General features: G+C 40.6%; 3 protein-coding genes across 3 annotated transcripts in view; 2 read left to right on the forward strand and 1 right to left on the reverse strand.

Annotated features, from left to right (window-relative positions):
* Positions 1-7,865, reverse strand: part of slc7a10b (solute carrier family 7 member 10b) — a 25,713-nt gene extending 17,848 nt beyond the window's left edge. Inside the window, exons 1-2 of the mRNA XM_061894550.1 lie at positions 7,669-7,865; positions 2,999-3,203 (exon numbers count right to left, since the gene is read on the reverse strand). Of these exons, the coding sequence (XP_061750534.1) occupies positions 2,999-3,203; positions 7,669-7,852 (389 nt within the window). The 5' untranslated portion in view covers positions 7,853-7,865. The remainder of the gene's footprint in view (positions 1-2,998; positions 3,204-7,668) is intronic.
* A 13,009-nt stretch (positions 7,866-20,874) lies between these two features.
* On the forward strand, positions 20,875-24,530 carry faap24 (FA core complex associated protein 24). Its single transcript, XM_061894551.1, has 4 exons — positions 20,875-21,144; positions 23,476-23,618; positions 23,692-23,847; positions 23,912-24,530. Exons 1-4 carry the CDS (start codon positions 20,886-20,888, stop codon positions 24,155-24,157), a joined length of 804 nt encoding a protein of 267 aa, XP_061750535.1. The 5' UTR covers positions 20,875-20,885; the 3' UTR covers positions 24,158-24,530.
* Positions 24,531-24,664: 134 nt separating this feature from the next.
* tdrd12 (tudor domain containing 12) overlaps positions 24,665-27,932 on the forward strand; it is a 53,286-nt gene continuing 50,018 nt past the window's right edge. Inside the window, exon 1 of the mRNA XM_061893664.1 lies at positions 24,665-27,775. Coding sequence (XP_061749648.1) covers positions 27,563-27,775 — 213 coding nt within the window. The 5' untranslated portion in view covers positions 24,665-27,562. The remainder of the gene's footprint in view (positions 27,776-27,932) is intronic.

Here is a 27,932-nt window from a genome sequence, read left to right on the forward strand (position 1 = left end):
TTCGCAGACAGCAAGGTAAAAAATAAAAAAGCACGAAAATCTAATAAAAACACCACTTGGGTTCATATCTGGGAGTCTGTTCCTCAGAATCACGCCTCTCCAGGTTTCACTGTTGTTGCCAATGTGAGCGTTGAAGTTCCCCAGCAGAACAAGGGAGTCACCTAAGAAAAGGGAACCCAAAAAGTATTGTTTGGTGCAACAGGCGCAAAAAAACAGGAGCTGTTCCCCCACCTGGAGGCAGAGGGAAGTTACCCTCTCGTCTACTGGGTTAAACTCCAACGTACAGGCTCTGAACCGTGGGGCAACAAGTATTGCCACCCCAGCCCGCCGCCTCCAGCAACGCCAGAGTGGAAGAGAGTCCAGCCCCTCCTGAGAGGACTGGTTCCGGAGCCCTTGAAGTGAGTCCGAATAGATCCAGCAAGAATTTCTCCACCTCGCGCACCAGCTTAGGCTCCTTCTCCCCCAGCGAGGTGACGTTCCACGTCCCAAGAGCCAGATTCTGTAACCGAGGATTGGACCGCCATGGGCCCTGCCTTTGGCTTCCGCCCCGAGCTCACATTTCACCTGACCTCTATGCCCCCTCCTATGAGTGATGAGTCAATTGAAGAGAGGACCTACAGCGGGGCAAAAAAGTATTTAGTCAGCCACCCATTGTGCAAGTTCTCCCACTTAAAATGATGACAGACGTCTGTAATTTTCATCGTAGGTACACTTCAACTGTGAGAGACAGAATGTGAAAAAAAAAATCCAGGAATTCACATTGTTGGAATTTTAAAGAATTTATTTGTAAATTATGGTGGAAAATATTGAAGGAGGTTTTGGCTCAAAATCTCACGATACATGGCCCCATTCATTCTTTCCTTAACACGGATCAATCGTCCTGTCCCTTTAGCAGACAAACAGCCCCAAAGCATGATGTTTCCACCCCCATGCTTCACAGTAGGTTTGGTGTTCTTGGGATGCAACTCAGTATTCTTCTTCCTCCAAACACGACGAGTTGAGTTTATACCAAAATGGATACATGGATGATACAACAGAGGATTGGGAGAATGTCATGTGGTCAGATGAAACCAAAATAGAACTTTTTGGTATAAACTCAACTTGTCGTGTTTGGAGGAAGAAGAATACTGAGTTGCATCCCAAGAACACCACACCTACTGTGAAGCATGGGGGTGGAAACATCATGCTTTGGGGCTGTTTTTCTGCTAAGGGGACAGGATGATTGATCCGTGTTAAGGAAAGAATGAATGTGGCCATGTATCGTGAGATTTTGAGCCAAAACCTCCTTCCATCAGTGAGAGCTTTGAATGGTTGACCAAATACTTATTTTCCACCATAATTAACAAATAAATTATTTCAAATTCTTACAATGTGAATTCCTGGAATTTTTTTTCACATTCTGTCTCTCACAGTTGAAGTGTACCTATGATGAAAATTACAGACCTCTGTCATCATTTTAAGTGGGAGAACTTGCACAATCGGTGGCTGACTAAATACTTTTTTGCCCCACTGTATTATGTATGTGTTTTTAAAATAAAATATTATGTATTGGTAACACATATGTTTTTCGTTGACAATAAAGGAAACTGAATGAAAACCGATTAAAAAAAATAAGCATGTTATAAATTATTTAAATGGTACAACGCATTGTATTGGCCTGCCATAAAGGGATGTTTGCAACTTTTACGCGGATGCGTACAGGTTGCTAAATTTCCAATGTATTTTGAAAACTATATACCAACCTTTTAAGGCTTTTAGTGCACAATGATGTAAACTGGGTCTTATGTAACACACGTGCATTAGCTTTGTGTGCTGTTTGCTAATAATAGCCATTTGGCTAGCTAACAACAATTGTTATGTGCTGTTCTTGGCCTGCTCTGTGGGCTCTTAACAATTCGATTCCGATCCCTGGGGTGATGATTCGATTCAGAATCGATTCTTGATTCAACACAATTTTCAATTCAATATTATTTTGGCAATGTATTATTTGGTATCATAATTATAATTAAACTTTTTCAAAACAGGTTACAGGTCATAAAATCTCCTTCTACTTGCATGGAGATGACCTAAAAACTTATTTTCAAAAAGGTTATTATTTAAATAAAAAATGTTATTTTTATTTTTAAAATCATTTGTTGTGCACTGCTAATGTACACACGCTCCCCGTGCGTACGAGACAAGCCTGAACACCACACTAATTCTTCGGAGACGATTAATTTCTATCCGATAGAATTAGTAATTGTCAGCGCAGGTTTTTCAAAGTAAGATGTAATCAAGCACAGTTTTAGAATAATCAAAATTGACAGTTTTAGAATAATCAAAATTTAAAACTAATGTCTCATGGTTTGTCACTGGTAATCGTTGCATCCCTTGATATGATATAACGGGACGTGTAGTATCTTTTACCAAGTGAAAGCACATGTCTTTAAATTGTTGTGTGTCGGCGAACATCCAGTTTAATGTCCCATAGTTGGTTGGTGGTGACACTTATTAACTAGGTGTACATAATGGTTACACCCAGACTAGATGGCGCCATGTCTCTGTGAGATGTGAGGAGAGACGCCCCAAGGGGCCCGGACCCATATTGAGGTACTCAGGATCCTAACTCAGGCCGGCATTGATGTCAGAAGTAGGTAACTTGTGTCTCGACCCGGTAACCCTAACTTTATCGCTTGTAGGACATATAGGGAAGCCATGGTCATGAGCCAGACAAGTACAGTAAGAGAGAATTCTAAGACTAAGAAGTTGAGACAACTAAGGGGTGGGCAGCAATGGGGCTCTAAAAATGGGTGTTGGGTCACACACAAGGTTCTCCCCACAGCTATTCATACTGTAGGACCTGTTGTTTTGCTCGCTGGTGTATAAAGTAAGCATTGTTCAACGATCATCACCGGTGTTGTCTTTGATCTTTTCACACACCCAGGCCGCCCTTCAGCCCGGGAAGGCCAGAGACACAAGAGATCTTTAAGTAAACCGTAGCAATAACCTCCTGACTCACCCCATGAGACCGCCAAATATTTCCGTGACGTAGGCATAGTCGCCGCCCGACTTGGGGATGGTGACGCCCAATTCGGCGTAGCATAAGGAGCCCAGGGCGGCGATGCATCCTCCCAGCAGCCAGACAAGGAGCGCCAGGCCCACCGAGCCCGAATGCTCCAGGACACCTTTGGGAGAGATGAAGATGCCCGAGCCGATGATGTTCCCTGAGGAGGAAGAAGAGGAAGGATCACTGTTTAAAAATCCTCTTGATTTTGAGTCATTGGACAGATCAGCTTCTGGATTGCCCCCTAACCACAACACACATACACACGCACACACATACACACACACACACACACACACACACACACACACACACACACACAAAGACCCCCATAGGAGCGAGTGAGTTATAGCGCCTGGCCACTCCCACCTGCCGCCACCACTAGTAAACGCTAACATACGACCGTTCAGTCGCGGAGCGGCAGGCAGCCAAGTGGCAGAGACAGCCGTTACGTAAGCGGACATCCGTGGGCCGCTCTGGACAGCCGGGATATGACCCCCTAACCTCGCTTGGCCGCCGCTTATAGCAGCACGTGACAAAAAAAAAAAAGAGTCCGGAAGCAGGAAAGAATAAAACAATATCAATATTGTCAACATTTATGTCAGTTGTCTCGCGGCTGATTAAAATGAAGAAATTGTGGATGAAACAGGAAAAGTCACTTCGACAGTATGGACCACAATGTGGACCACCTTACCCTTTAGAGCAGTGGTTCTCAAATGGGGGAACGCGTACCCCTGGGGGTACTTGAAGGTATGCCAAGGGGTATGTGAGATTTTTTAAAAATATTCTAAAAATAGCAACAATTCAAAAATCCTTTATAAATATATTCATTAAATAATACTTCAACAAAATATGAATGTAAGTTCATAAACTGTGAAAAAAAAAATACAACAATGCAATTATCAGTGTTGACAGCTAGATTTTTTGTGGACGTGTTCCATAAATATTGATGTTCAAGATTTCTCTTTTGTGAAGAAATTTTTAGAATTAAGTTCATGAATCCAGACGGATCTCTATTACAATCCCCAAAGAGAGCACTTTAAGTTGATGATTACTTCTATGTGTAGAAATCTTTATTTATAATTAAATCACTTGTTTATTTTTCAACAAGTTTTTAGTTATTTATTTATATTTTATTCCAAATAGTTAAATAAAGACCACTACAAATATTATACAATGTTATACAATTTAATAAATCAGAAACTGATGACATAGTGCTGTTTTTTACTTCTTTATCTATTTTTTAAACCAAAAATGCTTTGCTCTGATTAGGGGGTACTTGAATTAAATAAATGTTCACAAGGGGGACATCACTGAAAAAAGGTTGAGAACCACAGCTTTAGAGCACAGCTGTAACTTCCTGGCACAAAACCCGCAAAACAAATTTTCTTATCAGGTTTGTTTACTATGTTTACTGTGTATATACATAGCATAGTACATACTATGTACAAATCCTGTTTCCATATGAGTTGGGAAATTGTGTTGGATGTAAATATAAACGGAATACAATGATTTGCAAATACTTTTCAACCCATATTCAATTAACTTAGAATTTCATGGCTGCGACACATGCCAAAGTAGTTGGGAAAGGGCATGTTCACCACTGTGTTACATCACCTTTTGTTTTAACAACACTCAATAAACGTTTGGGAACTGAGGAAACTAATTGTTGAAGCTTTGAAAGTGGAATTCTTTCCCATTCTTGTTTTATGTAGAGCTTCAGTCGTTCAACAGTCCGAGGTCTCCGCTGTCTTATTTTACGCTTCATAATGCGCCACACATTTTTGATGGGAGACAGGTCTGAACTGCAGGCGGGCCAGGAAAGTACCCGCACTCTTTTACTACGAAGCCACGCTGTTGTAACACGTGGCGTGGCATTGTCTTGCTGAAATAAGCAGGGGCGTCCATGATTACGTTGCTTGGATGACAACATATGTTGCTCCAAAACCTGTATGGACCATTCAGCATTAATGGTGCCTTCACAGATGTGTAAGATACCCAGGCCTTGGGCACTAATACACCCCATACCATCACAGATGCTGGCTTTTGAACTTTGCGCCTATAACAATCTGAATGGTTACTTTCCTCTTTGTTCTGGAGGACACCATGTCCTCTGTTTCCAAATATAATTTGAAATGTGGACTCGTCAGACCACAAAACACTTTTCCACTTTGCATCAGTCCATCTTAGATGAGCTCGGGCCCAGCGAAGCCAACAGCGTTTCAGGGTATTGTTGATAAATGGGTTTGGCTTTGCATAGTAGAGTTTTAACTTCCACTTACAGATGTAGTGACCAACTGTAGTTACTGACAGTGGTGTTATGAAGTGCTCCTGAGCCCATGTGGTGATATCCTTTACACACTGATGTCGGTTTTTTTATGCAGTACCGCCTGTGGGATCAAAAGTCCGTAATATCATCGCTTACGTGCAGTGATTTCTCCAGATTCTCTAAACCTTTTGATGATTTTACGGACCGTAGATGGTAAAATCCCTAAATTCCTTGCAATAGCTCGTTGAGAAATGTTGTTCTAAAACTGTTTGACAATTTGCTTACAAAGTGGTGACCCTCGCCCCATCCTTGTTTGTGAATTACTTAGCATTTCATGGAAGCTGCTTTTATACCCAATCATGGCACCCACCTGTTCCCAATTAGCCTGCACTCCTGTGGGATGTTCCAAATAAGTGTTTGATGAGCATTCCTCAACTTTATCAGTATTTATTGCCACCTTTTCCAACTTCTTTGTCACGTGTTGTTGGCATCAAATTCTAAAGTTAATGATTGTTTGCAAAAAAAAAATTTTTAGGAGTTTGAACGTCAAATATGTTGTCTTTGTAGCATATTCAACAGAATATGGGTTGAAAATGATTTGCAAATCATTGTATTACGTTTATACTTACATCTAACACAATTTCCCAACTCATATGGAAACGGGGTTTGTATGCTATTTTTACATTTGCACACTTTGCACTATTTTTATACACTTTATCAAACATTTGTTACATATTCCTCATTCTTTCACTTTCATTTTAAGAGCTTATTGTTAAGTCTTCAATGTATATTTACTATTTTGTTTACATTGTTTTGAGTGTTTTCCATGCTTGTGTTGACATTTCCTTTCCTTTCTTGGTCGATTAAAAGAAAGATTATAAAGAGTACAACAGGAACACACTAATATGCAATACAGAACACAGTAGGAGCGGGTAGAACTGTAAGGGGGAGCACAATCACATCAGGCATTAAATTAGGACGTTCAAAAAACATGGAGAGAGGGAAATTACTCTCCCAGTAAGCAGCAACCAGAACATTTTACTGAAATTTCTAGAAGAGACAGGTTTATGGAATATAATTTAGTATAAAAAGATACAGTATATATGTCCTGTGTGTACGTGAGGGAGTGAGGAGGGAGGGAACTGTGGTTCACACTCCAATACAGTAGGTGGTAGTTATGCACTTTTAACAATGAGTGCCCCACCATAAGAAGAAACAGAAGAAGAAAGGATGATCAGAGTAAAGTTAATTTTCAAAAACAAAGTTTGTATATATATTTTTTTCCTTGTCCTTATTTTCCATAGGTCGTAAAAAAAAAAAAAAAATTATCGATATCGACCGACATAAAACGCATTTCAGCCTTCTCGCCCTGCTTTAGTTGACAGCCCATAAGGCTGAGGGATTGAAGTTCAAAGGTCAAATGTACTATAGATCAGGGTGTGTTACTGTACCTATAGGGCCGGGGTTTATTGTTAGGCCGCGAGCGCCCTCTAGAGGGCCAGCAAAAAGTATCTGTTTCTCAGTTGTAATGCACTTTTCCTCCACTTGTAGCAATAATGACAATAACGTACAAACAGAAAAAGTCTTGAGCTAAAGTCATAGTGAAGTTTCTTAAGCGCAAAAATTACGACTAAAGTGGTGAAGCTGTATTTTCATTTACACTTTAATTTTAGTTACAGCTTAGTTTAATATTATCATTAATAATAATTTCCTGAGGGAACTCTCCTGAAGGAATCAATAAAGTACTATCCATCTATCTATCTATCTATCTATCTATCTATCTATCTATCTATCTATCGATCGATCGATCGATCGATCGATCGATCTATCTATCCATCCATCCATCCTTCCATCTATCTATCTATCTAATAATTTAATGTATTTGTTTTAGCACAACATAAGTGTATTTTTGGCAGGTATTTATCAGTCCCTTCGTATGCAGTATATTTGGTTACTACCTTTTATCTAATCAGCCTGACCTAAGCCTCAGGTTTATGTGTTTGATAAATAACGATCTTTCATAATATGTGAGCGGGCCCCAGGCCTCTCTGTAGTAAAAAAGTTGGGCCTGGAGGTCAAAAATGTAAAAAAAAACCCTGCTCTAGATGTATGTTTACATGTATGTTATCATAACCAGGCTATACACCCCACATTAGTATATTATTAATAATCGTAACTGTGACCAATATAAACAATAAAAATAAACTTTTTTCTCACGGCGACTGGTTGTGTCTTTGAATATATTTCTAAGAAGGTATTAGTGCACATTTGTGGCTTAATCCTGTTAACACAATTCAAAAATACACCGTGGCCTCCATTGTTAGTGTAAATCTACATTCTACGTGTTGTTCGTCACCTATGATGATGGTGCACGCGCTCAGTAGCCCAATCTCCTTCTTCAGGGTCACCCGGTCCGGGACCTTGGTCCTCTCCTCATGGCACGGCCTGGAACACGTCTGACCGTCCATGTCCGCCTTCCCGGGGTCCGCACAGTCCCAGTCCTCTTCCCCAGTACTCCCAGTGCTCTCCCCTCTCCGCATTCATGCACTCTCAATGGGCTGCGCTTGCGCAACAACCTGCGGCTGTCCAGGCTTGAATGTTAAATAGGCGCGAGTCACCGTGAGGCGTTCAGGAACACCCCGGGGAGAGGAGATTTTAACACGTTAGACCAGGGGTGTCCAAACTTTTGCTCTGAAATTAAAGCACGGGCGTGCCTTTTTGAGGTTTTCCATTTTTTAAAAACAGTTATGATAGATAGATTTTGTTTTAACACCAGTTTTTTTAACCAATCTCTCCTCAAGTTTGGTCACGGGTCTCAGTCATAAAAATGTTAAAAATAAGTCGTAAATTGAGTTTTTTCCTTCTAGATTAAATTTGTTGTATCTGTCAATATGAAGTAAAAAAATATATATACACCATATTTCCCTGAATTGCCGCAAAATAATTAGCGCATGCTTAGTATTACCGTCTGGTCAAACTCGTGACGTCACTTCCCCTGTCATCATTTTCAAAATGGAGGCAGCTGATTTCAATACCGGTAATTTGAAATCGCATTAAGGGAAGAAGATTAAGAGCTATTCAGTAGGATTTAAGGTCCAAGATTAGATCACACTAAAATTTTTACTGCATGCCTTTGGTAAGTGGTAAGAGGTTTTAAAATAATTAGCGCATGCTTACTTTTACCGCATGCCTTTGGTAAGTGCAGGAGTGAGAAGAGGTTTTAAATTAATTAGCGCCCCAGCGGCAATTCAAGGAAATACGGTATATACAAAGCCCAAAACCCAAAAGTGGTGTTCTGTTATTGGACTTTTGTGCTCGTCACAGTTTGTCCATTACAAACACCATGTTCAAACATAAGGGTGTCCATATGTGCACTTGGCACCAGGACACCCTAGGCCGCAGTTCCATGATCGACTTTGTAGTTGTGTCATCGGATTTGCGGCCTCATGTTTTGGACACTCGGGTGAAGAGAGGGGCAGAGCTTTCTACCGATCACCACCTGGTGGTGAGTTGGCTGCGATGGTGGAGGAGGATGCCGGACAGACCTGGGAGGCCCAAACGCATTGTGAGGGTCTGCTGGGAACGTCTGGCAGAGTCTCCTGTCAGTGAAAGTTTCAATTCCCACCTCCGGAAGAACTTTGAACATGTCACGAGGGAGGTGCTGGACATTGAGTCCGAGTGGACCATGTTCCGCACCTCTATTGTCGAGGCGGCTGATCGGAGCTGTGGCCGCAAGGTTGTTGGTGCCTGTCGGGGCGGCAATCCTAAAACCCGTTGGTGGACACCAGCGGTGAGGGATGCCGTCAAGCTGAAGAAGGAGTCCTATCGGGTCCTTTTGGCTCATAGGACTCCGGAGGCAGTGGACAGGTACCGACAGGCCAAGCGGTGTGCAGCTTCAGCGGTCGCGGAGGCAAAAACTCGGACATGGGAGGTGTTCGGGGAAGCCATGGAAAAAGACTTCCGGACGGCTTCGAAGCGATTCTGGACCACCGTCCGCCGCCTCAGGAAGGGGAAGCAGTGCACTATCAACACCGTGTATGGTGCGGATGGTGTTCTGCAGACCTCAACTGCGGATGTTGTGGATAGGTGGAAGGAATACTTCGAAGACCTCCTCAATCCCACCAACACGTCTTCCTATGAGGAAGCAGCGCCTGGGGAATCTGTGGTGGGCTCTCCTATTTCTGGGGCAGGGGTCGCTGAGGTAGTTAAAAAGCTCCTCGGTGGCAAGGCCCCAGGGGTGGATGAGGTCCGCCCGGAGTTCCTTAAGGCTCTGGATACTGTGGGGCTGTCTTGGTTGACAAGACTCTGCAGCCTTGCGTGGACATCGGGGGCGGTACCTCTGGATTGGCAGACCGGGGTGGTGGTTCCTCTCTTTAAGAAGGGGGACCGGAGGGTGTGTTCCAACTATCGTGGGATCACACTCTTCAGCCTTCCCGGTAAGGTTTATTCAGGTGTACTGGAGAGGAGGCTACGCCGGATAGTCGAACCTCGGATTCAGGAGGAACAGTGTGGTTTTCGTCCTGGTCGTGGAACTGTGGACCAGCTCTATACTCTCGGCAGGGTTCTTGAGGGTGCATGGGAGTTTGCCCTACCAGTCTACATGTGCTTTGTGGACTTGGAGAAGGCATTCGACCGTGTCCCTCGGGAAGTCCTGTGGGGAGTGCTCGGAGAGTATGGGGTTTCGGACTGTCTTATTGTGGCGGTCCGTTCCCTGTACGATCAGTGCCAGAGCTTGGTTCGCATTGCCGGCAGTAAGTCGAACACATTTCCAGTGAGGGTTGGACTCCGCCAAGGCTGCCCTTTGTCACCGATTCTGTTCATAACTTTTATGGACAGAATTTCTAGGCACAGTCAAGGCGTTGTGGGGTTCCGGTTTGGTGACCGCAGGATTAGGTCTCTGCTTTTTGCAGATGATGTGGTCCTGATGGCTTCATCTGACGGGGATCTTCAGCTCTCACTGGATCGGTTCGCAGCCGAGTGTGAAGCGACCGGAATGAGAATCAGCACCTCCAAGTCCGAGTCCATGGTTCTCGCCCGGAAAAGGGTGGAATGCCATCTCCGGGTTGGGAAGGAGACCCTGCCCCAAGTGGAGGAGTTCAAGTACCTAGGAGTCTTGTTCACGAGTGGGGGAAGAGTGGATCGTGAGATCGACAGGTGGATCGGTGCGGCGTCTTCAGTAATGCGGACGTTGTACCGATCCGTTGTGGTGAAGAAGGAGCTGAGCCGGAAGGCAAAGCTCTCAATTTACCGGTCGATCTACGTTCCCATCCTCACCTATGGTCATGAGCTTTGGGTCATGACCGAAAGGATAAAATCACGGGTACAAGCGGCTGAAATGAGTTTCCTCCGCCATGTGGCGGGGCTCTCCCTTAGAGATAGGGTGAGAAGCTCTGCCATCTGGGAGGAACTCAAAGTAAAGCCGCTGCTCCTCCACATCGAGAGGAGCCAGATGAGGTTGTTCGGGCATGTGGTCAGGATGCCACCCGAACACCTCCCTAGGGAGGTGTTTAGGGCACGTCCAACCGGTAGGAGGCCACGGGGAAGACCCAGGACACGTTGGGTCCTGGGTCTCCCGGCTGGCCTGGGAACGCCTCGGGATCCCCCGGGAAGAGCTGGACGAAGTGGCTGGGGAGAGGGAAGTCTGGGTTTCCCTGCTTAGGCTGTTGCCCCCGCGACCCGACCTCGGATAAGCGGAAGAAGATGGATGGATGGATGGAAACCAGTGAAGTTGGCACATTGTCTAATTCGTAAATAAAAACAGAATACAATGATTTGCAAATCCTTTTCAACTTATATTCAATTGAATAGACTGCCAATACGAAATATTTAATGTTTGAACTGAGTAACCATTTTTTTTTTTGTTGCAAATAATCATTAACTTAGAATTTAATGGCAGCAACACATTGCAAAAAAGTTGTCACAAGGAATTTTTTACCACTGAGTAACATGGCCTTTTCCTTTTAACATCACTCAGCAAACCTTTGGGAACGGAGGACACCATTTTTTTTAAACTCTTCATGTGGTATTCTTTCCCATTCCTGCTTGATGTACAGCTTAAGTTATTCAACAGTCCAGGGTCTCCGTTGTCCTATTTTACGCTTCATATTGTGCCACACATTTTCAATGGGAGACATGTCTGGACTACAGGCAGGCCAGTCTAGTACCCACATTATTCTACTACAAAGCTGTTGTAACACGTGGCTTGGCATTGTCTTGCTGTAATAAACAGGGGCGTCCATGATAACATTGCTTGGATGGCAACATATGTTGCTCCAAAACCTGTATGTACCTTTCAGCATTAATGGTGCCTTCACAGATGTGTAAGTTACCCATGCCTTGGGCACTAATACACCCCCATACCATCACAGATGCTGGATTTCGAACATTGCGCCTATAACAATCCGGATGGTTCTTTTCCTCTTTGTTCCGGAGGACACGACATCCACAGTTTCCAAAACCAATTTAAAATGTGGACTCGTCAGACCACAAAACACTTTTCCACTTTGCATTAGTCCATCTTAGATGAGCGGCGTTTCTGGGTGTTGTTGATAAAAGGCTTCCGCTTTGCATAGTTGAGTTTTAACTTGCACTTACAGATGTAGCAACAAACTGTAGTTACTGACAGTGGTTTTCTGAAGTGTTCCTGAGCCCATGTGGTGATATCCTTTGCACACTGATGTCACTTTTTGATGCAGTACCGCCTGAGGAATCGAAGGTCACCGGCTTAGCCACTTACGTGCAGTGATTTCTCCAGATTCTCTGAACCTTTTGATGATATTTCAGACCTTAGAAGGCAAAATCCCTAAATTCCTTGCAAAAGCTGGTTGAAAAATGTTTCTCTTAAACTGTTGGACAATTTGCTCACACATTTGTTCACAAAGTGGTGATCCTCGCCCCATCCCTGTTTATGAATGACTAAGCATTTCATGGACGCTGCTTTTATACCCAATCATGGCACCCACCTGTTCCCAATTAGCCTGTTCACCTGTGGGATGTTCCAAATAAGTGTTTGATGAGCACTCCTCAACTTTGTCAGTCTTTTTTGCCACATGTGCCAGCTTTTTTGAAACATGATGCAGGCATCAAATTCCAAATTATCTAATATTTGCAAAAAATAACATTGTTTTCCAGTTCAAACCTTAAGTATCTTGTCTTTGCAGTCTATTAAATTGAATATAAGTTGAAAAGGATGAGCAAATCGTTGTATTCTGTTTTTATTTACCATTTACACAACATGCCAACTTCACTGGCTTTGGAGTTTGTATATAAGGTAAGAACACAAAATATGCAACATTTTCCCCCCCAAAATTTAAAAGTGAATATTTGATGTAAAGTAATTAAACCCTGAAATATGTCAGTCATTTATAACAACATTGATTTTGATTCATTATTATTTCTGGAGCAATGACAGTTGTTTTTTTTAATCCCACTAAAATTCTCAGATTTAAAAGTGTTAAAAAAGTCATACCGGTATGTTATTTTTCCTTTGTTTTACTTTCAACACCTAAATCTCTTCAAGAATTACCAGATATAACCGTTGGTTATAAGTAAAAAAAAATGTTCATAATTTTTTTGTTTCATGCCTTCTTTTGTCACTGAAAATGTTTATTTTTTAAATTTTTCTGGCAAACACAAAATATAAATTTTACTCCGAAAAAACTATTGCAAAGTTAAGTATTTTATGTGAAGTGATAGGTCTATAATTCATAACATTGATTTTGATTCATTATTAATTTTTGAGGGGAAAAAAAACACCCTGTGTGGCAGCTTTGTGTTATAAGAGTCAATATTATAACTTTTTCTCATCTTCTCATCTCATAAATTTCATATGTATTTTTCCCCCCCACTTTTAAAAAAATGTTTTTACTTGTAATAATATTTGTAAAATGTGCTACGGGACACCCTTTGGACACCTGTGCATGAGACAATTAAAAAAACCAAATAGCATCAGTTGTGTCCAGAAGAAATGTAACATGCAAACATGTCAAGAGGTCGGGGAACAAAAAAAACCGGAAACTATGGACCATTCAAATATGTATAAAAAAGAAAAAAAAAAGAAAATCTAAATATACTCAGACAATCCAAGTCCAGTTTTTATTTTTAAGTTAAAACTGTGATTACAATGTGCATTTATTCGCTTTTGATAATCACTTGCGTACAAACCCTGTTTCCATTGGAGTTGGGAAAATGTGTTAGATGTAAATATAAACGGAATACAATGATTTGCAAATCCTTTTCAACCCATATTCAATTGAATGCACTACAAAGACAAGATATTTGATGTTCAAACTCATAAACATTATTTTTTTGTTGCAAATAATAATTAACTTAGAATTTCATGGCTGCAACACGTGCCAAAGTAGTTGGGAAAGGGTGTGTTCACCACTGTGTTACATCACCTTTTCTTTTAACAACACTCAATAAACGTTTGGGAACTGAGGAAACTAATTGTCAAAGCTTTGAAAGTGGAATTCTGTCCCATTCTTGTTTTATGTAGAGCTTCAGTCGTTCAACAGTCCAGGGTCTCCGCTCTCGTATTTTCCGCTTCATAATGCGCCACACATTTTTGATGAGAGACAGGTCTGGACTGCAGGCGGGCCAGGAAAGTACCCGCACTCTTTTACTACTTAGCCACGCTGTTGTAACACGTGGCGTGGCATTATCTTGCTAAAATAAATAGGGGCGTCCATGATAATGTTGCTTGGATGACAACATATGTTGCTCCAAAACCTGTATGGACCTTTCAGCATTAATGGTGCCTTCACAAATGTGTAAGTTACCCATGCCTTGGGCACTAATACACCCCCATACCATCACAGATGCTGGCTTTTGAACTTTGCGCCTATAACAATCCAAAATGGTTATTTTCCTCTTTGTTCTGGAGGACACCACCTCCTCTTTTTCCAAATATAATTTGAAATGTGGACTCGTCAGACCACAGAACACCTTTCCACTTTGCATCAGTCCATCTTAGATGAGCTCGGGCCCAGCCAAGCCGGCGGCATTTCAGGATATTGTTGATAAATGGGTTTGGCTTTGCATAGCAGAGTTTTAACTTGCACTTACAGATGTAGCGACCAACTGTAGTTACTGACAGTGGTTTTATGAAGTGTTCCTGATTTCATATGATGATATCCTTTACACACTGATGTTGGTTGGGAAGACTATGTCTCCCGGCTGGCCTGGGAACGCCTCGGGATCCCCCGGGAAGAGCTAGACGAAGTGGCTGGGGAGAGGGAAGTCTGGGTTTCCCTGCTTAGGCTGTTGCCCCCGCGACCCGACCTCGGATAAGCGGAAGATGATGGATGGATGGATGGATACCGCCTGAGGGACCAAAAGTCTGTAATATAATCACTTACGTGCAGTGATTTCTCCAGATTCTCAGAATTTTTTGATGATTTTACGGACCACAGATGGTAAAATCCCTAAATTCCTTGCAATAGCTCGTTGAGAAATGTTGTTCTAAAACTGTTCGACAATTTGCTTACAAAGCGGTGACCCTCATCCCATCCTTGTTTGTGAATTACTTAGCATTTCATGGAGGCTGCTTTTATACCCAATCATGGCACCCACCTGTTCCCAATTAGCCTGCACACCTGTGGGATGTTCCAAATAAGTGTTTGATGAGCACTCCTCAACTTTGTCAGTCTTTTTTGCCACTTGTGCCAGCTTAAATTAAAGTCCTCATTTGAGGATTCAATTTTTTTTAATTGTATTTTCATTTATGTATCAAAGGGAATAAGCGCTAGGAAATGGTTGGATGGATGGATTTTCTATTATCTGTTTGTATTGTCTCTTACTCAAACTGTTTTGTTTTTACGAGGATGTTAATTTCTCATCTTGGTGGATATTTAAAAAATATTGAAAGTATTTGAAGTGGCCTAATGTGTTTATATATTGTGGATATATATTTTTGTATATGAGATAGGCACCAGCGTCCCTCGCGACCCCAAAGGGAATAAGCGGTAGTAAATGGATGAATGGATGTTAAATTGTTCAATAAAAAACAACTTGAACATAACGGCACCGGGTGGTGTTGTACTCCGGTCCTTCAGGGGGCGACAAGGCGTGCGCGGTCTTCATCTGATTGAAAGCTAAACGAAGAAAAGGGTGGCGCTTCAAAACAAAACATTTGGAGTTTACGGCTTGACTCTAGGGGCTTCACGGTGGAAGAGGGGTTAGTGCGTCTGCCTCACAATACGAAGGTCCTGCAGTCCTGGGTTCAAATCCAGGCTCGGGATCTTTCTGTGTGGAGTTTGCATGTTCTCCCCGTGAATGCGTGGGTTCCCTCCGGGTACTCCGGCTTCCTCCCGCTTCCAAAGACATGCACCTGGGGATAGGTTGATTGGCAACACTAAAAAATTGGCCCTAGTGTGTGAATGTGAGTGTGAATGTTGTCTGTCTATCTGTGTTGGCCCTGCGATGAGGTGGCGGCTTGTCCATTGTGTACCCCGCCTTCCGCCCGATTGTAGCTGAGATAGGCGCCAGCCCCCCCCCCGCGATCCCGAAAGGGAATAAGCGGTAGAAAATGGATGGATGGACTTGACTCTAAGGAGAGACGCGGAACTACCAAACATTTGGAGTGAATTTGGCGGCGAGAGTGTTTAAATCTGCTTGGGCGGTTGAGCATAAGCTGTTTTGTGACTGGATCGAGATGGAAGTGGATAATGACGGGATGTATGAGGATAGTATGGAAATGGATAGGACTAGAGGGGAGAGAGGAAAGAAGGGGAGAGGAGGGAGTGAAGGAAAGTCGAATGCTAAAAGAGTGCATGAAGACGATGAAGAGGTTGATAAGAGGAAAAGGGTTATGGTGGATGAATATAAGATAATTTATATTTTTAAATCAAACCAAGATATGAATGACATTAGTTTGATGACACTGGTTAAGGGATTAAAGAAGGACCTTGGAGAGGTGGAGATAGCGAAGGTGCTCAGGGACGGACGGCTGTTGATTAAATGCAAAAATGGAGAGCAAAAGTACAAAGCAATGCGATTGCAAAAACTGTGCAACAAAATAATAAAGGAAAAAATCGAAGTGGGAGAACGAAAGGGGGCAAGAGGAGTCGTGACAGGAGTCCCAAGAGGAGAAAATTTAGATGATCTGAAAAGAGAAATAAAAGGAGGAACTGTCACTATGATGAAAAGAATGATGGCATTTAGGAACGGCGAAAAGACTGAGAGCGAATCCGTGCTAGTGCAATTTGCAGAGGAGGTCCTACCAGAGAGAATCATGATTGGGTATCTAAGCTTCTATGTTAGAGCTTACGTGCCACCCCCAGTACGTTGTTTCAAGTGCCAACGCTATGGGCACATAGCTAGTGTGTGTCATGCTAAGATGAGATGTGGAAGGTGTGGAGGAGAGCAAGAATATGGACAATGTGGAGAAAATGAACAGGTCAAGTGTTGTAATTGTGGCGGGAATCACACAGCAGCGTATGGGGGCTGCATCATAAGAAAACAGGCAACAGAAGTACAGCAAATCAGAGTTGAACGAAATATTACATACGCAGAGGCAGTTAAAATAAGAAATCAAGAAAGTGCAGAACAGGACAGAAGTGAAAATAGTTCAATAAATAAAAAACAAGAGGCAGCAAATACAGGAATTTCCATGACCAAACTAGTTGTATTCCTGGCTTATGTAATAAAATGTACAGAACAGGCTAGAAACAAGACTGAGAAAATCAAAATAATTGTCAAAGCAGCAGAAAAGTTTTTAAATTTAAAAGAACTATCCTGGGAACAGGTGCAAGGTGAGCTACAGAGAGTAGACGAGACCGAGTCATGTTACCACAATCCAACGCCATGTTAATTGTTCAGTGGAATGCCAGAAGTTTGATAGCAAACGGACAGGAATTAAAGGGATATATTAATAATATGAAAAATAAACCACATATAATATGTATTCAAGAAACATGGCTGAAGCCAAAATTAAACTTTATAATAAAAGGATATATAACGATACGTAAAGATAGGAATGATGGGCAAGGAGGAGGATGTGCCATATTTATTAAGGAAGATATGCATTATTCAATATTAAAAGTAAAACAAGAACTAGAGATAGTAGGAGTAGAAGTATGGAATAATAAAGAAAGATACAAAGTACTAAACTTCTATAATCCATGCAAGAAATTAGAAATTCACCAACTAGAAACAATAATGGAGCACTGGAGTGGCAATATGATTTGGTGTGGTGACTTTAATGCACATAGCACAATGTGGGGTGAAAGGGATGACTGGAATGGGGATACATTGGAAGCACTTTTGGAGGAAAAAGAACTGGTGTGTGTGAATGATGGGTCGGGAACAAGGTTAGATGTCGTCACGGGTAAAGAAACAGCAATAGATTTAACACTAGTGTCACAAGGGTTAGCAGGAAAGGTGGAGTGGGAAGTAAATAAATACAGCACAATGGGAAGTGATCACTATCCAATCTTCATTCACATAAACATAAATCATAGGACAGAAAGCACTAGGATAGAAGGAAGATGGAAGTATAATCATGGTGACTGGGAGAAATTTAGGGAAATTACCGACATAACTTTAAAGGAAGTAGATATAAATCAAGATATTGAACAATTAAATACAGATATTACAAAGTGCATAATAGAAGCAGCCGAACAGAGAATACCAAGGAATAGTATAGGGAGAAGAAGGAAGATAGTGCCGTGGTGGACACAAGAGTGTACAGATGCAATACAAGAACGGAATAGAGCATTTAGAATATTGAGAAGAACACATAATTTCCAAGACATGATCCAATATAAAAGGCATCAAGCTAGAGTAAGGTATGTTATTAAAAAAACAAGAAAACACCATTGGAGAACTAAATAGAAGTACTCCTTTAAGCCAAGTGTGGGGAATGATCAAGAGAATGTCAGGGGTCAGAAAAGAACATAAAAATCATGTGATGAAAGATGGAACGCGGAATGTGGTAGGAAATAAAGAAAAAGCAGAACTTTTAGCAAAAACCTTTGTTAAAGTGCACAGTAATGATAATTTGAGAAATGTAGAAAAACAAAAGAGAGAATAAACAATTAGTTTAAATATTGAGGAAATGAAGGAAGACAACTATAATAGTTTTACCAACACTATGGATATGACATTTTCTTTGGATGAAATGGTTCGAATTTTAAAAAAAGTTAAAAATACGACGCCAGGGAAAGACCTGGTGAGTTATCAAATGATCAAACATTTAGGTAGCATCGGCAAAGAAGTGGTCTTGAAATTATATAATAGGATATATGAAGAAGGAAAATTACCAGATGAGTGGAAAACAGCTGTAATAATTCCAATATGCAAGCCAGGGAAAGATCCGGAAGAGGCAGGAAATTATAGGCCGATTGCATTGACCTCAAATTTGGGCAAAGTAATGGAAAAAATTATTAATGAAAGATTAATATATTATTTAAAGTCAAAAGAAATTATAAAAAACTACCAAAGTGGTTTTCGCAAAGCAAGAAGCACAAACGACCCAGCAGTGCAGCTGGAAGAGGAAATTAGAAAAGGACAAATAAATAAAGAAAGTATAATTGCGGTATTTTTTGACATAGAGAATGCGTATAATATGTTGTGGAAACAGGGGTTGCTGATTAAACTAAATAAGATTGGGAATAGAGGAAGAATGTATAGATGGATAAAAGACTTTTTAACAAGTAGAACATTATTAGTAAAAATACAAAATGAATATAGCAGAGAATACGAAGTGGAAAATGGGACCCCACAAGGGAGTATAATAAGTCCAGTACTATTTTCCATCATGATAAATGAAGTTTTTAGTGAAGTGGAAGGGTTAGTGGAGGTGGCACTGTTTGCTGATGATGGAGTGATGTGGAAGAGAGGTAGAAATAAAAATCATATAGAAAAAAAGATTCAAAAAGCGGTACATAATGTTCAAGACTGGGGGACGGCTTGGGGTTTAAGATTCTCTGTAGGAAAGACAAAAGTCATACATTTTACGAAGAGGAAAGTACAAAACAAGCTCCAAATAAAACTCTATGGAGAAAACATAGAAGAGGTACAAGTATTTAAATATTTAGGAATATGGTTTGATAAAAATATTAACTGGTCAACCCACATCAGCAAAATAGTGGAAAAAAGTAAAAAGTTGTTAAATATAATGAGGGCTTTGAAGGGTAAAGATTGGGGGGCTGATATGTTGACATTGAAAACAATATATATCACTTTGATTCGATCTGTTATTGACTACGGATGCATTATTTATCAATCTGCTTCAAAAACACTACTTGGGAAAATAGACCGGATCCAGTCGCAGGCTTTAAGGTTATGTTGTGGAGCTACTAAATCTACTCCAGTGGCAGCATTACAAGTAGAAATGAACGAAAAACCTTTGGACGTGAGGAGAGATCAACTCTCAGCAGTTTATTGGGCAAATTTAAAAGGGTCCAAGTAAGGACATCCAACCCATCAAGTGTTACTAAACAGCCAAGAAAAAGAGAAGAAATAAATAAATAGTTTTGGGTGGATAATAGGAGATATATGTAACAAAACACAAATTGATAATATTAAAGTTAGCCCAACAGTACCAATTCCTGCAATACCACTGTGGATGTATGACAACCCAAAGGTAAACATGCAATTACTGAAGAATAGACATTTAAATAGTTACCAAATAGAACAATGGATTGAGGAAATGTTTTTTGACAACATCATGATACTCGCAGATGCATCAAAAACTATAAATGGTAAAGTAGGAGCTGCTGCAGTTATCCCACAAGGAAATATAGTATTAAATAAAAGAATCAGTGATAAACTATCTGTTTTTACGGGGGAATTGGTAGCAATTTATATGGCAGTTATCTGGATAGAGGAAAACAAAGCCAGGAAAGCAGTCGTGTGCTTGGACTCCAGCAGTGCATTGACGAGCATAAAAAACATAGCATCAGAAACAAGACTAGATATAGTTTATGAAATAGTTCAGGCAATCTACAGGATAAATAAAGCGGGAGGTGTGCTAACATCTCTCTGGGTTCCTGCTCATGTAGGAGTTGAGGGAAATGAGTTAGCTGATAGATACGCAAAACAAGCAACCACTAAAACAGAAGTAAACATGGCGATTAAGCACAGTATAGAAGAAGTGAAGAGCATAATTAAGATAGAACACAATAAAAAGTGGCAGGATAATTGGAATAAGGAAATAAAAGGTAGAGAGTTTTACAAAGTCCAGAGGAGAGTAGGTGTCATGAGAGGAGGGGGTAGAAATAGGAAAGAAGAAGACATTATTACTAGAATGAGATTAGGACATACATATCTAAATAGTTCACTAAAATTGATAGGAAAACATACTACAGGGCTGTGTGATTTTGGCCATCAAATAGAGAATGTTGACCATGTTTTAATACAATGTAGGAAATACAATAGAGAAAGAGAAATACTGGAAAATAAGTTAGCGAAAGAAAATATTAGGTTAGAAGTGGGAAGTATATTAGGATTGCATTCAGAAAACATAGGATATAAAGCAATATACACATATTTAAAAAACACTGGGTTAAATAAAAGAATATAGAGTAGGGATCCACCTCGGTCCACACTCCATTACAGTAGGTGGCGGTAATGCACACCAGAAGGTTGCTTGCCAACCGCCATAAAAACAACAAAAGAAGAAGAAGAAGACTTGACTCTAACGCACAAAAATTGCCTTTCTCTCATGGCAGTATTGCAACAAATCGGGATTTGTTTGGTTGTAACGGGATCCTGGCACGGTTGGACAACGTCATGGAGGCCAAAAAAGCGACTTTGAGCGTGCCTGTTTACGGACATGTCATTGCCAGCGAGAAATGGAGAGACTCGTCCCTCATTCAAAACTTGAAAGGTAAACAAAGTAACGGATTACAACTACCGTATTTCCTTGAATTGCCGCCGGGGTGCTTATTAATTCAAAACCTCTTTTCACTCCTGCGCTTACCCAAGGCATGCGGTAAAAGTAAGCATGCGCTAATTATTCTAAAACTTCTTCTCACTCCAGCAGAATAGAATATAGAATAGAATATATCTTTATTGCCATTGTACATTGTGCAACGAAATTGTATGCAAACTAATTTAGTGCAAAAATCATACATAAAAACATAAGAACATGGATAAATAGATAAAATACAAGAAAATACCAAGCATACAGCTCACATGCACAGTCATTATTGTTATCTTGTGTTCCGCAACACTATTGCTCTCGGGTAAAAAATGTTTTTAAAACGGTTTGTCCGGCATTTTATTGTCCTGTATCTCCTGCCTGAGGGCATCAGATCAAAGAGTTTATGTCCAGGGTGAGATGGGTCCTTTATGAAGGTTTGGGCCTTTTTGAGGCACCTGGCACTGTACAGTTCATCTAAGGAGGGGAGAGAGCAGCCAGTGATTTTCATGGCAGTTTTTATGACCCCCCCGACTCTCCGTCACGACTATAAATACTATCATTTATTTATAAAATTGTCATAAGTACACCTCTGCATAACATTGTTTCCTTAACATTTAATAAAACAACAATGAAAGAAACATGGACCAGTTTACAAAATAATAATTATATTAACATAGTTTTTAGTCCAGAACTGGGCATGTTAAGGCCCGGGGGCCACATGTGGCCTGTTTGGCTTTTCAGTCTGGCCCGCCGGACATTCCCAAATATTTTTTTTAGATCTTTAAGATGGAAACTGTAGCTGTCATGTTTTGTAATGACCGGAATTCTTCAACTATACAAAGTATTTCAATAGTTGGAATCTGCGTTTATAGTTGATATACCAGTTACTATGGTAATGTAATTAGTTACTATGGCCATCTAATTGGTTGCTATGGTAATCTACGTCACAGCAGCTCAGACAAGGCACCAAGCAGTGTGGGTGGGAAGTGTTTCCACAGACGCGGAAGGAGATTTTCACAACCAAAAGTTCTAAAGCTTATATATGATCCCAGGGATCCATAAAGTACTTTCTATTCTATTCCATTCTATTCTATTCTATTTCTATTATAGTGATTTATAGAATAGAAAATACGTTATTGATCCCTGGGGGAAATGCAGCAAATACCATACAGATCCCTTCGCGTTCATATTTTACTGTTTGTTGCATTTGTGTTGTGTTTCACTTGATTGTAAATATGTCGATCGAAAGTTAAGTTAAAGTTAAGTTAAAGTACCAATGATTGTCTCACACACACTAGGTGTGGTGAAATGTGTCCTCTACATTTGACCCATCCCCTTGATCACCCCCTGGGAAGTGAGGGGAGAAGTGGGCAGCAGCGGTGCCACGCCCGGGAATCATTTATGGTGATTTAACCCCCAATTCCAGCCCTTGATGCTGAGTGCCAAGCAGGGAGGTAATGGGTCCCATTTTTTTATAGTCTTTGGTATGACTCGGCGGGGGTTTGAATTCCCAACCCAAAGATCTCAGGGCGGACACTCTAACCACTAGCCCACTGAGCAGGTTTGGAGTGGGTAGGGGGTGTGACATTCATATTTTGTCAATATTCAGTGTTTTATCGGTCATATTTTACAATTTTTTGCTATTTGGTTGCGTTTCACTCCATTGTAAAATATTTCGATCGAAGGAGGGTGTAACATTCATATTTTGTCAATATTCAGTGTTTAATCGTTCATAGAAAAATGTAAAATTCCATTACGTTTTTTAAGGCGGTCTGTCAGAACGTTTTTAGCATTCAATCAGACATAATTGTGAGGTTTTCTATTAGTCTTACTAAAAATAGATATACCGGCCCCCAGACACATTTTTTTCTCAAAATGTGGCCCTTGAGTCAAAATAATTGCCCAGGCCTGGTTTAGTCTGTAACAGACAATTTAAAGACGGAGGTTACACTGTATTTCTCTCTTGCAGATGTGTGTGTGTGTGTGTGTGTGTGTGTGTGTGTGTGTGTTTCCCTCTGACAAACTTCACGTCCTGACTGTACATCTGCTGAATCAGAATCAGAAGTACTTTAGTACTTTATTAATCCCCAGGAAATTGAGTAACCCCCTTTTTGCAAGTTTTGTTGATTCTATGTAACATGATAATGTTATGGCTATGAGGTTTTTCACCTTGGCCTCAGTCTGGACCCCCTCCCTGGACACCGGCCTTTGGCTGAATATTTTTTTTACTCCACCGACCCCCATCTCAATTTCCCCTCGGAGATTAACAAAGTACTTCTGATTCTGGTTCTGAAGGTGGAGGTGTGAAAATCCTCTTTGAGAACGAGCTCGGCACGGCAGACTTTCTTCTCCCAAACAAGAGCTGCATCCTCTATCTGTCCGAGTGTGACGTCATCGCAGGCTCTGCCTACAAGAGGAAGTTGGTCCGCTACAGGACTGTGAGTTTCAAGTAGCTTCTTTTGTGTTACTGCCTTTTTTTTTTTAACGTGGCTCTCCTTGGTGGTCGAGAAGGCCTGCAGCAGCTTCCAGGAGCTGGTCCTGGTGGAGAAAACACACCTGGGCGAGCAGTACTTCGCCTTGGTCCAGAAGTTTGTCGTCTTTGAGCTGGGACTGACGCTGCTGCCAGTCGGTGGGCAGACGGAGGCCTCCCAGCTCATGGTTCAAATGGTAACTACAAAGTCACGTTGATGCTGTCCCAAGGAGGTCACACACAAGTTACTCCTCATCACAGGTTTATGGGGACGGCAGGGACAACCCGTTCAGTAGGAGGAGCTCGTCCCGGCTCCTGGACCCGCTGGTTTTGGCCGTGGTGCAGCAGGTCCCCGGGGTGGGCCGAGTCAAAGCCCTGGCTCTGCTTGAGCGGTTCTCCAGTATCCACCAGATCTGCAACGCCGGCGTCGCAGACCTGGAAGCCACGGTGGGCCAGGCCGCCGCTCAGAACATCCACAACTTCTTTCACAAATCCACGGGGTCTTGAAGCTGATCAACTGATCCAAGGACCCAAGGAGCTGCTAGCAGGAGACTTTTGTGTGTGTCACTGAGTCCTGAATGTAGTGACGGAACAGTTAATGGTCTTTTCTCGTGAAGACTTCTACTATTCACATTTAGGAATCAATGTCTTTAAACCTTACTGTTTGGTCAAGGCATAGGTGTCCAAAAATGGCCGCCAGCTATTTTTTTAATGGCCAGAAGCACATTCTAAAATAATATTACAAAAAAGAAACATAAAAAAAGTAGAATAAAAGAGCAAAAAAGTTGCAATATGGACTCTAATACCACAAATCTGCCGTGTGCGTTGTATTTTCTTTAAAAGAGTCATTGCTCAAAAATAAATAATGAATCAAAATCAATGATGTCATAAATTATTGGCCTGTGACCAATCGTTTCACCACAAATATTCCATTCCATTTTTAAATAAGTTTGGGTGAAAATATTGCATATTTTGTGTGTTTGCCAGAAAAACTTGAGTTTTATACGACAAAGAGCGCATTAGGTAAAAAAAAAAAAAACAACCAAAAAACTAATTGAAATTATAATCGACAAATAAATCTGATAAGGATTTAAGCGTAAAAAATGTATGGCTTATTTTTGTAACACCTATAAGTGGGGCCCTTTTGTATTTGATAAAATTTTAGTAGGATTTAAAAAAAAATTTTTTTTTTACTGTCATCGTCCAATAATTAATAATGACTCAAAATCAATGATGTAAAACATCATTGACCTATTGACCAATCGCTTCACCTCAATTATTCCATTTTGAAATGTTTGGGTGAAAATACTGCATATTTTGTGTGTTTGCCAGAAAAAGAGTTTTCTATGACAAAAAAATATTTGGGCATTAAACAAACCAAAAAAACAACAACCCATAAATATTTTTTTAACTTATAATCGACAGACAGATCCGAAATTGGGATTTAAGATAGGGATTTAAGCGTACAAAAATGTATGGCTTATTTTTGTAATGTAATACCCTTTTGTATTCCATACAAATTTAGTAGGATTTTTTTAAACTGTTAGTGTTCAAAAATGAATAATGAATCGAAATCAATGTTTTGAATGATTCCATCCATCCATTTTCTACCACTTATTCCCTTTAGGGGTCGCAGAGGGCACTGGTGCCTAACTCAGCTACAATCAGGCGGAAGGTGGCGTACACCCTGGACAAGATGCCATCTCATCGCAGGGCCAACACAGATAGACAACATTCACACTCACATTCACACACTAGGGCCAATTTAGTGTTGCCAATCAACCTATCCCCAAGTGCATGTCTTTGGAGGTGGGAGGAAGCCGGAATACCCGGAGGGAACCCACGCAGTCACGGGGAGGACATGCAAACTCCACACGCAGTCACGGGGAGGACATGCAAACTCCACACGCAGTCACGGGGAGGACATGCAAACTCCACACAGAAAGATCCCGAGCCCGGGATTAAACCCAGGACTACTCAGGACCTTCGTATTGTGAGGCAGACGCACTAACCCCTGTCGAACCGTGCTGCCCGTTATGAATTATCGACCTTTCAAATATTGACCATGAAATATTTCAATTTGAAATATTTTTGTGGGGGGGATTGTTGCATGTTTTCTGCTTTGGCCATAAAAAAAAGTTTTTTTTCTTTAATCAATAAATACTACTTGATATCGGCAGATATATCTGGAGTTTATCTATAGGTTTAAGTGTTGAAAAAATATATATAATACATGACTTATTTTTTTAATTTTAATGACTGAGACTCATCCGGGGTCCTCCGGGCCTAACTTGAGGGGAGACCTAAAGGTAATAAAAAAAACAACCTATATATTGTATTGTTTTTGAAAATGAAAAATTACGCAATGGCCCTCGCATGCTTTGATTTTTTTTTATTATTATTATTTTTTTCCTTAGTGGAAAAAGTTTTGACACCCCTGGGTCAAGGGATACTGGACTGGCCAACCACCAGACTATAAATCAATGTTCCTAGTGTTTGAACATGAACAAAAGTATTTTATTACCTACATGGAGAAGCAAAGGAAAGATATGTAAAACATTTTTTGAGGGGGGTTCAAAATATATAAATATGACTCGATTGTGATAGGCGCCAGCGACCCCAAAAGGGAATAAGCGGTAGAAAATGGATGGACTCGAAACCTGAATGGTGTGATCATTGTTATACAGTATATTTATGGAACGTATATAAAAACTGATGGTCATACATCAGGGGTGTCCAAACTTTTTCCACAGAGGGCCGCACGCGGAAAAATTTAAGCATGCGGGGGCCAATTTAATATTTTTCATTTTCAAACCATAACAAAATATATGGATTTTTTTTTTAATCCTTAGGGCTCCTGGGGAACATAGAGGGTCTCAGTCACTAAAATGTTAAAAATAAGTCAAATTATTATTATTTTTTTTTATTTAATGCTTACAGTAAATCTCTATATCAACTTGAGGTTGATATAAAGTAAAACGAATAAGTTTTATGCCTTTTCTGTCAAAGACAATTTAGTTTTTTATAGTAAAACTGAAATATGCAGTATTTAGATGGATGGATTGATTCCTTCAGGAGAGTTCCTTTATTTAGCAATTAAAGCCCTCAAAGATCAATAATGCAGGACACCATTGATTTTAATTATTTAATATTTTTGAGTAATCACAGTGAAAAGTTCAATAAAATCCTACTAAATATATTTGAGATCCAAAAAGTTCCCCACTCATAAAGTGATACATTTTTATTAGTTTTTTTTTTTTACTTTTAACACTTAAATTTCAAGATCAACTTCTGATATATCTGCCGATTTTAAGTTTGAACTATTATTTTGTTTGTTTTATGCTCTTTTGTGAAAACTTTGATGTTTTTATACGGCAACCACACGACATATGCAATATTTTTCCACATAAAACATTTTAAAGTGATAATTTTTAAGTAATAATGCATTATAACATAGATTTTTTTTTTATCCTTTTAATTTTTTGAGCAAAGGAAAAAAAAAGACTCAAGGAACAAAAAAACTGCCTGCATGGCAGCTTTGTGTCAACATTGCCACTTTTTCTCATTAGATTTCACCTCACTCCACTTTTTTTTTATTTTTACAATACTATCAATTTTGCAATTTTTGCAGAATTTTGGGCGGGCTGGTAAATGATTAGCTGCGGGCCGCAAATGGCCCCCGGGCCGCACTTTGGACCCACTGTCATACATGTTTAGTGCGCTCCTAGTGGTCACAAGCGTAATTACAACTACTGCTCCCTACTTCGCACTCGCACTTGTGCCTCCATCTACAGCTGTCACGGTACTTTTTTACCTGTTAACATTGGTCATGGGCATCATGGACTCTAAAAAAGTAAACATTAGTAAATGTATCATGTTTCGAGGTGACGGAAGGTGAAGTTTGTCATTTTGATGGGCGAAACGCGCGGGGTGATAATTGGTAGCGTCTTAACTCGCGGCCATCTTGCTAAACACCACGTTGCTACGAGCTATCTAGCTGACACCTCCTGTTCCTGCTTTAAGTCTCAAGTGTTTGAATTCATTGTTATTTCCACCCTCTCCTACTTTCCAAGGCCAAACAAGGATCTACCGCTTCACAAAATGTCGAAATTGCTGAATTTGAAGGTGAGTGACGAAGGTTTGGCCTCATCGAGGCTAATTGGTAATTTGTCACCTGGCGGTGTTTCCTGCCACACGTTATGACCTAATTCATTAAATAACCGCAAAATTATATTTTGTGACCTTTTTTTTTTTACACATTTGAAACGTCTTCAATGCTTAC

Source organism: Nerophis ophidion, linkage group LG03, assembly GCF_033978795.1.
Source record: "Nerophis ophidion isolate RoL-2023_Sa linkage group LG03, RoL_Noph_v1.0, whole genome shotgun sequence".
Taxonomy (NCBI): domain Eukaryota; kingdom Metazoa; phylum Chordata; class Actinopteri; order Syngnathiformes; family Syngnathidae; genus Nerophis; species Nerophis ophidion.